A 12103-nucleotide genomic window follows, 5' to 3' on the forward strand; every position below is an offset into this window, starting at 1 on the left:
GAGTTTAACTAAGTCTCCTTGTGTAGTAGGGATGTACTGGGTGGCAGATGAGCATGTTGAAAAATACAGTTCTTGGCAAGAGTATAGCAGGGAAGGTGCTTGAACCCAAGTTCAAGACCCCACAGCACATATGGTCCCTGAGCCCCACTTGGGAGTAAGCCCTGAGCGCACAGTCTGGAGTTAGCCCTGAGGACCCTGGGTGCAACCCCAAAACATTCCCCAACCACTAAAATGTATGTGTGTGTGTATGTATGGAGGGAGAGGGAGACAGAGGGAGAGGAGGGAGGGAGGGAGGGAAAGAAAGAAGGGAAAACAAGTTGTTCTGCCCTGAGACTCATTGGTAAAAATGAAGATATATGTGCCTAGAATCTACAAATTTTGTTGACTACATATAATAAATTACACAGACATTAATGATTCACTACACATATTAGCAACTCATAAACCCGAAAAACAGAAGTTCCCAAACTTATTTGGGTTACTGCCCCTTTAGAAGGAGGAAAAATTACCACAATGTTCTGTGGAATTTACCTTCTTCAAGGCAACAAACAGAAAGCTTCCTCAAGTGCATCGATTCAAAGCTGCTATCACCTTCCCCAGATGGGTCCCTACATGTCACCATAGAATAGGGGCAGTACCACGCACACAGTGAAACAGTGTCCAGTGTCTTAAAAGATGATTTTCCTTTGATGGTGGGGTGGGGGGAGAAGGGTGGTGGGAGGGGCAGGCAGGAGTAAGATGGAATACCTTCTATAGCTTTCATAAGGGAATCCGAAGTAGGGAGGGACTTGGTTTTCCCTTCTCTTACCTATGACACCAAAGAGTTTCATGTCCTGGGTAGGAATCAATGAGATCAGTACTGAACTCAACTTCTTCTTCTAGAAGACGAGGAAGATTTATCCTTGGTTCTTCTGCTGAGGCTGATGCTTCTTCATCTTTTGGAAGAATTAAGGTTTGCTCACTTCTCAAATGATTTTGCTCCAACACAGAACCAACTATCACAGTTTGGCTAATCAATGACTTTAACAAAAACTGGCGGTAGTGAAAACCGCTGTGGTCAGATACATGCATGGATGCCCAGTGTTTAGTAGAAGAGAGTTCATCAAGAAGAATCTTGTGGAAAGAAAAAGAGAAGTTAGATGAGGAACTACCAAAAATTTCTTTCTTCAACACTACCTTAGATATATCTCTGATATGTTACTTGTTATTATTATTTTTTTGGTACTACCATTTCAAACAGTATGTTTTATATAAATGTCTAATGTAGTGCTGTTACTTTGTGGAAACTCAGTAATTACTGGCTTTCCCCTAAAAAATTATAATAGTAGGACTGGAGCAGAGGGCACTTGCCTTGCACATGGCCAAGCAAGTTTGATCCCCAGAATTCCATGTGGTCCCCCAAGCACTTCAGGAATGACTTCTGAATGCAGAGCCAGGAGTAATCTGAGTCAGGAGTACCTCTGAGCACTACAGGGTCTGGTCTCCCCAAAACAAAGGACAACAAAAAGACTTATAATAGCATCCTTACACAACGGGCCATGGAATATTACTCAGTTGTTTGAAAAAAAAAAAAAGAGAAAGAAAATTTTGCCTTTTGCTATAATTTGGATGGAACCAAAGGGAGCCATATTAAATGAAAAACAGCAGATGATCTCATTCAGTAGTGGCATATAGAAAACAAAATGGGGAATTGACAGGATGCGCTGAACACAAATCCTTAAACCTTTACAACAGAACTGAAGCCACCAGGTAGGGGGTGACAGAGGATGGGTAAGGAAACAATGGAGTAGAAATGACCCAAGGACAGTCACAAAGGGTCACAGACACTTTGATAATGGTGGAGGTGCAGGTAAGTTGTACACCAAAAACATAAACATTAACACTATTGTGACCAAGTTATTTAAACAGTATGAGTTTTTAATTACAGGAAAATGTTTGTTTTATGTTTAGGGAGCTCACACCAACAATGCTCAGGGCTTATTCCTGGCTCTATATTTAGAGATTACTCCTGCTAGTGTTAGGGTGACCATACTGGGTGCTGGACATTGAACCTGGGCCACCAAGTGCACATTCAGCTCACTGTACTATCTCTCCAGGCCCATATTCAGAAAAAGTTTTTGATCATTCTAACCATGTATTTATTGAAGTAATGTTAGTTTGTGTATACATGTTTATTTATGTTTTAGTAGTATACTATGATCAAACCATGCCTAGCATCAAAGTGCATATGTATGTATTTATATCAGTATTTAAGGACTTGTCATTCTTTCCCTGGACTAATCATATTCTGATTGGTATCACTGTCACTGTCATCCCGTTGCTCAAAGATTTGTTAGAGCGGGCACCAGTAACGTCTCTCATTGAGAGACTTATTGTTACTGTTTTTGGCATATCCAATACACACGGGTAGCTTGCCAGGCTCTGCCGTGTGGGCTCCATACTCTCAGTAGCTTGCCGGGCTCTCCGAGAAGGGCAGAGGAATCGAAAACTGGTTGGCCGAGTGAAAGGCAAAATCCCAACCACTGTGCTATCGTTCCAGCCTTGTTCTGATTGGTATGCATAGAGAAAAGTCAAATTCTACAATGATGAACATTAGGGTATTCGTTTACGAGTAATGCTGATGCTGAAGAGAAGTCTAAGTATAAACTGAGAGGTTATGATCGAGTAAACTTTTATAGGTGATGAATTTATAACAAATAAACTATTATTTACTCTTCATTGAGAATGTTACAGAGACCATGCCTGTTTTGTTCATGACTTAACTTAAGGCAAAGGTCAGCAAACTCATTTGGCCTACTTCCTCCTTTTCAGGAAAAAAAAAAAGACAGACAAAAATACTCAACCCTCAGCACAGTGATGAAAATCCCCCCTCTTTAAGGGAAGAGAAAGGACCTTCTGACTGCACTCAAGGCTACTGCCAGCCATTTCAGTACCTCCCAAGGGCACTGTCACCCACTCTGAGAAGCACTGCTGTAAAGGGCTTAGCTTAAAAACATAATGCAAAAAACCCAGGGTTTCTCAAGAGCTCTTGACTTTTACTCCATGTCGAAAATCACTTAATATCAATGATACATGAATTCAGAAAGATGATCAAATTTTCACAAGTGAGTTGTTTAAATTTTGCTGTCATCAGTCCTGCAAACTGAATTTCAAATGGAATGATAAAAAGTAGCACTTAAGAAAAGTGAAATATTCAGCTGTGTCTTGAACAGGAAGCAAACAAAAATGAAATGATAAGTAAAAGAAATTCTGAGGGTTTACACATTCTATCAGAAGATTTCCATTCCACATAAGAACAAAAGACACAAATTTGTCAATAGTGAACCATATATAAAAACACAATGCTACAAGGTCCTTGACTTTCCTTTCAAGGGTTCTGGGCATTACCTTCTCCTCTATCAAGATGCCCTCTTCAAGTCCCCAAATCCTAAAGAACTCATTCCCTCTTCTCAACCTCCACTGTTCTGATATGTTCTATCTTACTTATTAAGAAATTTCGTCTTCATCTTTCCATACCCATTAAACTCTACCAGTTAGCATTCTTACTCACTTTTAATACTGTTTTCATCAACCCTATACTCACTGGCATCAGGGTGGACTTACATATTTTATGAATGAAATAACTACTTGTAGCTAGGATGGTAAGGGTGTATCAATGAATGTTTTAAAGATCTCCTTATTCAGTCACACACATTTAATGCAGAAGCTATAGCTGGTGAGTTTCTGAGAAACGAAAAACAAGATTTTCTGATTTTACGAATAAGCACAAAGGGGTGAGATTAAATATTAACCTGGGGACAGTCCTGACACTTAACATACTTGAACAATTAATTTATAAAATATAAGCTATATCATTACAACTTTTAAAATTTTGGCATGATTTCTTTATGGATGGAAAAGAATACTATTCTTTTTTTTTTTTTTTTTTTGCTTTTTGGGTCACACCTGGCGATGCACAGGGGTTACTCCTGGCTCTGCACTCAGGAATTACCCCTGGCCATGCTCAGGGGACCATATGGGATGCTGGGATTTGAACCCGGGTCGGCCGCGTGCAAGGCAAACACCCTACCCGCTGTGCTATCTCTCCAGCCCCAAGAGTACTATTCTTTTTTTGGGTGGTGCCAGGTATTGAACCCAGGTCTTATGTAGTAACACACTTACTGAGACACCCTCAGTTCCTTTAGATTATTTCTTGCTGGATTTTTGATAGATGAAAATTATAAATTATCATAATTTCAAGTAAAAAACGTACAAAAAAGCACAAGAAAAGCTTCCAGCAAAATCAATTTAATTCCTAAGATAACTTTTATCCATAATAATCTCCTCACTAAAATTTAAGATTGATCCAGAGAAGAAATTTTAACAGAAATGCAGAGCATTTTCTTACTAGAATAAAATGTATATAAATATGGGCATTGGTTCCTTTAAAATACAGATATTACATTTAAGTGATTTAAAGATATAACTTAGATGCAAGATATTGACAGAATAACTCATTTTTATGTATTTTAAATGTCGAATCCATATACAAATGAAAAAAAGAAAACTTCAAGTGCATTGCTATTAGACAGAAGGGTAACATTTAAAATGAAAGGCAACTAAAGTGCTCATTCTTCATAAGCTGTCCATCTTGTAAATTAAAAGAAAAAAAAATTTGGTTCAGCATCTGATTATAGAAGTGAAACAGGCTTGCTCTTCAAGCCTGTGTTCTTCCCTGAACAGGCATCTCACTTGCTTGTCTCTGTTTCTTTGCTTCCTTATTTCCACTCAAACGGCCTTTTTGCCCGTATTCTCTCTTGAACAAGTATTTCCCCTTTTTTTCTCCTCTCACATCTTTCTAAGGAAGTTCCAATCAATGAAAACTATTTGCTTCACACACATGCAAAAAAAGTGATAAAAAATTAACATTTGAGGAAGTTTTAAATATATACCTAATTTAAGGGTCAGAGAGATATTTACAGTGGGTAAGGTGTTTGCTTTGAACATGGTCAAACTGGGTTCTATTGGCACCTCATACGAACATGGTCAAACTGGGTTCATGGCACCTCATACGGTACCCCAGCCCTATTAGGACTGATTCCTGAATGCAGAGCTAGGAGTAATCCCTGAGCACAGTTGGTTGTGGCTCCCAAACTAGAATATATATATGTATATACACATATATATGTATATGTATATATATAATAAAACAGCAAAAAAATACCAAACATTAACCCATTCTTCAGAGACAAATATTCAATGTTCTGATAGACAACCAAGTTTTGTCTTTTTTTCAATGCACATAGATGCTGTATACTGTTAACTCAAACATGGGATTTTTTTTTAAATGAAGCATGATAGTTTGTATTGAATAAAACTTACTTAGAAACTGTGAGGGGACAAAGGAATATGTATTCAAGAGAGTATATAGACTTCTGTAGGGTAGAAAAAAGCAGACAGAAACTTTGAGATAAGCAAGAGATAGGAGTTCAGAGAGAACACGGCCTTGAAGAGCAAGCCTGTGGGACAGTTTTATGTTGATTTTATTTCACATTGATTTTATTTCACTTAACTAATAAGCCTATTCCTACTGTAATTTAAAAATATTCTATAACAGGGGGCTGGAACGATAGCACAGCGGGTAGGGCGTTTGCCTTGCTTGCAGCCGACCCGGGTTCGATTCCCAGCATCCCATATGGTCCCCTGAGCACCGCCAGGAGTAATTCCTGAGTGCAGAGCCAGAGTAACTCTTGTGCATCGCCAGGTGTGACCCAAAAAGCAAAAAAAAAAAAAAATTCTAGGGGCTGGAAAGATAGCACAGCGGGTAGGGCGTTTGCCTTGCACGCGGCCGACCCAGGTTCAAATCCCAGCATCCCATATGGTCCCCTGAGCACGGCCGGGGGTAATTCCTGAGTGCAGAGCCAGGAGTAACCCCTGTGCATCGCCGGGTGTGACCCAAAAAGCAAAAAAAAAAAAAAAAAAAAAAAATTCTATAACATTTCTACCTTTTACATATTCATCCTAAAGACCATCAAAATCTCACCATTATTTCATTTTACTTCTACTCTTAATAAATAAAAATGCTTTTTTGTTTTGTTTTTGTTTAGGGGCCACAAGTATCGGTGCTCAGGAGACCATATGGGGTGCCCTTCCCACTGTACAATCACTCTGGCCCCAAGATACCTAATACTCTTAAAAACACACATAAATAAAATCTCTGTGCATCTTACTATTTACATAGGAGAAATGGCTAACAGTCTGCTTATTGGAACAGAAAGAAAAAAAACCATAAAGTTTTTTTATATACACTAAGTACCCTCCAGACAGGCTATGTAATTCACACTGCTATTGCAATAATGTTCATGTTTGCTTCGTAATTTTTCATTAATACTTGGAAACTTTTTTAAAAATTTTTCTTCTCTTAAAATCATTTCATGAATTGCCTAATTTGTTATTTGTGAGTCATTACTTTTTGTAAGAGACCCTGATATATTATAGATATTAAATCTAGTTATAACCTTTCTTAATATACTGCTATAATTAAAGTTTTTCAAGCCCCTCCTTTTAGATCAAATTTTAATCCATTGAGACTTGAGCTTGAAAATTAGGTTAGTATTTGTTAGCTTCAAAAAACATCAATTTGGGCCAGAGCAATAATACAGTGGCTATGGCATTTGCCTTGCAAGCAGCCAACCCAGGTTCAATTTCTAGCACCCCATATGGTCCCCAAGCACCACCAGTGATCCCTGAGCACAGAATCAGAAATAAGCCCTGAATACTGTCAGCTATGGCCTCAAAACAAACAAAAAAATCCATAAAACACCAACCTTATAAGCACCACAAATTGAACAACAAACCCTTTTCCAATTACTTAAGATGCCATATTACCCATCAGTAAAATCTGTATGTATTATGATATATTTCTATGGTTTATATGCCATATTCATCATCAACGAAATTTGTTTATATGACAAACTATTTCTAGAAATAGTTTATACAGAAATAGTTTATATCATTATTGCCTGTATCTTTTTAAAATTTCAAATTTGAATTTAAAATTTCAGTCAATCAAGCTATTGTAAAATGGTATCTCAATGTGAGTCTTTTGTTCATCTGTTTTTTGAGTTTTGGCCACACCCAGAATTGGTCAAGATTTACTTCTGGGTCTGTGCTCCAGGTAACTTATGGTTTTGTTTAGGAGACCTTATGTGGTGCCAGAGATGGAATCCGAGGCAGCCATCTTCAAGGTGCGTGCCTTAATCCCTGTACCTCTGGCCCTCAATGTGGTTTTCGATTTCTATATCCTGATGACATCAATCATGTCTTCATTTGTACATCTTCTTTGCCATTTGTACATCTTCTATGAATATAATCCTCTTATACTAACTCAGGAGATACACCGTATCAACTTAAATTGGAAAGTAGTATAATAAACTGTCCCCAGAGTGAATCTTTCTTCCCTCACAAAACATGAGACCCTTTAAAAATGTACTTAAATATATGTTCATTTAAATATACAAACACTTTAGGAAAAATAAAAAAGTAAAGTCTATTGCAAATTCTACACAAAGCACTGTTGCATATTTTCTATTTTTCTTTTTTTTTAATGATTAAACCAAATAAAAGCATATAACAGGGAATACAAAAAAAAAATCCATACTATTACTACAAATGTGTATGTGTTATGCATTTACCATGTGTCAGACACCATTCAGAAAAAGACTCAAAATCTAATACTATGTATAAGACTATACTTGGCCATATCATTTTTTATCTTTATCACAAACATTTTTCTTTAAATAATCTAGCATACATTTTTGTTGCAATAAAATGTCTTAATTTACGATGAACTGGTATATAACTGTTCATTAGACTAAACTACTCAATCAATAGATACTATTTTATCAATTTTATGATAACCAGGGGTTTTGTGTAATTTCAAAAGAATACTCAGAGGGGGACCCCACCAGCAAACTTTAGGCCACAGGACCACAGTTCAACCCACAGGCCCAAGGACGCAGTGAAGCTCAGGGGATACGTGGTGCCAAGAATCAAACCTGGCTCTAACATGTTTCCTACCCGCTAGACTATCTCCTAACAAAGTTCACTGAGTGAATACTTAGAAAAGAGTATGTACGTGATAAGACACTTTACATATGGAGTCACACATTTAATTGACATCACTCAAGGATGTAGGAATTATCATCCCCATTTTATAAATAAGGAAATGGAAGGTGAGAAAGGCTAAGACACTTCCTCAGGGCCACATACTATATTGGTGGTAGTCAAGATTCAAATTAGACCTCTATGTGCACTGTGGATTCCACGGACATCAAAAAAATGCCCGGCCGCCCACCTACGAGATGGTTAAACTTCTTCATCAAGACCCTAAACAAACGGTTTGATGCTCTTTGTGTTCCTGGAGTGAGCAGATGCCACTGGGCTACACTAGCATGCGACAGGGATGAATGGAGACATTACTGGAGTCTGCTCAAACAAATAAATGAATGACAGTGATACAGTTTTTTTTAAAAATCTTCCTTTTGTTTTGCTTTGGTGAAGTATGATAAATGTTGTTGCTCTGACCTTCTCTGAGATTATACCAATTTCACTTTTTGGTGGAGGAGTGTGGAGGGTAGGATTGGGGGACAATTATGTAGAAAGGGGTTGTTTAAAAGAGTTTTCCCTAGAGTTTTCCTTGGGGGGCTGGAGCAATAGTTCAGCATCCCATACGGTGCCCTGAGCACTGCTAGGAGGAATTCCTGAGAGAAGAGCAGAGTAATCCCTGAACATCACCAGGTATGATCCAAAAAGCCAAAACAAATAATTTAAAAAAAAAAGTTTTCCCAGTTAGGTATTACTTCCCACTATTTCCAATAATGCAGCACTTGAGGCACTTTCACATTATCTAAAGCTTGGGACACTGTTTCAAAGAGCACCCTCTGAAAGTAGAGATTGTACAGTTGGTATGGCACTTGTCTTCTAAGCAGCTGCCCCTGGACTGATCCCTGCCATTGCATATGCCACCCCTCCCTCACTGCCAACCCCCACCCCTAGCACTACCAGGAGTGATCCCTGAAGAGAGCCAGGAGTAAGCCCTGAGCACCAATGGATGTACCCAAATGCACCCTCCCACTGTAAAAGAGAACTTAATTCTTATGGTACTGCTATACCAAAGTGAAGGAAAAAAAGAGAAGCTTGAGGCTGGAGAGACAATACAGAAGGTAGAGCACTTGCCTTGAATATGGCCATCCTGTTTTGGATCCCATTATCCCATTATCCAAAAATCAGTTCCTTCAAGCAACCCCTGTAGTAATTCCTGAGTACAGAGCCAGGGGCTACCCCCTGAGCATCACCAAGTATGACCCAAAAAAAAGCCAAAAAAAAAAAGAGGGGGGGCTACTTGATTCTTACTCTGATAAATAATAGTAAGTATAACTGAGGCTACGTATAAGCCATTAAAACCTTCTAGAAATTTTAAACTAAAAATAGTTTCCAGCCAGTTCCCATATTCAATATCTCTGTCACAAAAAAATATTGGTATCCAAATCCTACCCTCATTTTGTAAGCCTAAGGTAGGACTTAGAAATCCCTGGGTATATTTGACTCAGCTAAGTTTAAAAGCACCAGGGTGAAATCTCCTGATTCTGCCCCAATGAAAGAAAACCATGAGAAAGTGCGTAACTGACTCTGCTCCAACCCTAGGCCACCATGAAAGAAGAGGTTCAGTTTCCTATGGCTTTCCAACTTCAGTACTCCGTACTAGTTAAACCCGAGTTTGCTGTACCACTGTTCCAGACTTAGGAATGTCGAAAACCAGACCTAGGAGAAATACATTTTTAATCACCACTTTCCTCCCCTGAAGGTTTCAGGCATCACGACCCTCTTCTGGATGCTGGCATACTCATTCTTATGTCTTTGAAGAAAAGCTCCTCTTAGGAGGAACTATGAAATTGAAGGGACAAAGAAGTGTGCCAAGGCAGATGGAGGAAGAGCCCTACCTTGATGTCTAATTTGGCAAGGTGTTGTAAGACCCAGATGCGGTGGGACCAAGCATTGTAATTGCTTGGGTATCTCCCCGCTGCTTCGCCACAGACCTCCATCTCTTCTTGTATTAGTCGCTGTGTCCTTTCTGCAGGAACAGTCCCCAAGTTTCCTTTGCTTACAAAGGCAGGCGAGGAGGTTTCCTGAATTAGCTGTTGTAGCACCCATCGCCTGTCAAGGCAGCATGTGAAAAAAGAATGAAGGAAGTACATGAACCAGAAAAGAAAACAACCAGTTTCCTTTGGTCTGAATTTAATTTCCATTCACACACATTGTAATACAATACCTGTCAATAAGTCCTAGTTGGGGTGTTTCTTTCTGGGGTGGCTGGGGGTGGAGATATTTTTGTGCTGGTTTTCTGTTTGCTTTGCAGTACAAGGATCAAACTCTGGGCCTCACACATGAGACATACGCTTGACTGCTGAGCCACACCCACATACCTGCTTGCTGTGTAACTGTTTTACAAGCATTCAGCCTGGAAGTGTGGCCCTGATGTCTAATGTCTGGAGGTGTGGGCCTCATGGTCTTGACCCCTAGATCTATGGGCTTGATGGCTAAAGGTCCCAGAGATGGGGATACGATGATCTGAAACCCAGAGGTATGGACCCGATGGTCTGACCCAGAGGTGTGAATCAGATGGTCTGACCGCAAGAGGTGGGGGCTGATGGCAAGCTACCTGAGGCGTATTCAATATGCCAAAAACAGTAACAAGTCTTACAATGGAGACGTTACTGGTGCCTACTTGAGCAAATCGACGAGCAATGGGATGACAGTGATACAGAGATACAGTATTTCTCTCAGAGATCCTGTTTTGTTGTTTTTATTTATTTTTCTTGGTTTCAGGGTCACACTGAGCAATGTTCAGGTTATACTCCAGGCTCTGCACTCACAATCACTCCAGGCAGTGCTTGGGGAAAACATATAGTATGCTGGAGATCTAACTTAGGTTGGTCCCACGCAAGGCAAGTGCCTTGTCTGCTAAACTCTCTCTGGCCTCTGTTTTTAAAATTCATTCAATTTAGAAATTGGGCTAAAAGGGAGAAAGAAGACAAGGGGAAGGGGATACATTTTGCTAGAACTTTAAAATCTGTCCAAAAGAGAATGGCCATCATTCCAAAGATGAAACTCTTAAACTCAATTTGGCAAAACTCTGTAAAGGCCATTGGCCTGCTGGGGACTGGGAGATGGCTCTGTAGCTAAAGTCCGCTAGTAAGCACGAGGTTGCAAACTGACTACCAGTTCTGCAGCATGCACAGACCTTATCCTGGCAGCCTGGTAGGAGATCCCGAGCACAAGGGACCTCCAGCTGCATCAGTCATCTATCTGCGGGCAGCACCAATGAAAGGCACCGCACTGTCAAGCTTAGAGGCCAAGATGGCCAGGAGGCAACGATGCATGTGTGTGTGAGCTCTGGTGAACACATGTGTGACTAAAGGCTCATAACCCCGGGTGAGCACAACTGAAAATGTGAGCCCACAGCCAAGCCTGGGAGCAACACTGGTCCTTGCAGTGTTAACAGTGAGAAGGGAAGAAGGGAGATGTGGAGCGGGGGAGAGAAGGCAATACGCATTAGTGGCTGGTAAATACTAAAGGAGTGAAGTTTACTAAGTCACTTTTTAATATCTGCATGCCTTACTCTATGTCTACTTTTTTCAAAAAAAAAAAAAAAGAAACTGCAATGTGACAGCTTTCATTAAGCAAAATTTCAACATTACAGCACAGAATATAGAAGGAAACAAACAGCATAATCAAATAAACTATCAAAAAGACTTTAAAATGTCTTTATCTTTAAGTTTCCCCCTGGTCTATTTAAGATTTATTAGCATTTATGTAAATAAAATGTAAAAAAAGTGTTTCTAAACACTTAATGTCTTTGGCTTTACATTTTTTTTTTTTACAGTAAAGCATCCTTTAAGACAAAATTCCAAGCCTGAAGATAGAAGAAATGAAAAGACTCATTTTACTATTTTCAACTAACAGTTTTTTACTGAACAACAAAATCTTGCTTTATTAACTTTCAGACTAGACAATAAATTCATGGAGGCATCTTTAATAATAATTATCTCCCCTGCCACCATGC

General features: G+C 39.3%; 1 protein-coding gene across 1 annotated transcript in view; it reads right to left on the bottom strand.

Moving 5' to 3' along the window:
* Positions 1-12103, bottom strand: part of PTAR1 (protein prenyltransferase alpha subunit repeat containing 1) — a 53990-nt gene that overhangs the window by 9388 nt on the left and 32499 nt on the right. Inside the window, exons 5-6 of the mRNA XM_055136965.1 lie at positions 9981-10194; positions 809-1113 (exon numbers count right to left, since the gene is read on the bottom strand). Coding sequence (XP_054992940.1) covers positions 809-1113; positions 9981-10194 — 519 coding nt within the window. The remainder of the gene's footprint in view (positions 1-808; positions 1114-9980; positions 10195-12103) is intronic.

Source organism: Sorex araneus, chromosome 1 (genome assembly GCF_027595985.1).
Source record: "Sorex araneus isolate mSorAra2 chromosome 1, mSorAra2.pri, whole genome shotgun sequence".
Lineage (NCBI taxonomy): Eukaryota > Metazoa > Chordata > Mammalia > Eulipotyphla > Soricidae > Sorex > Sorex araneus.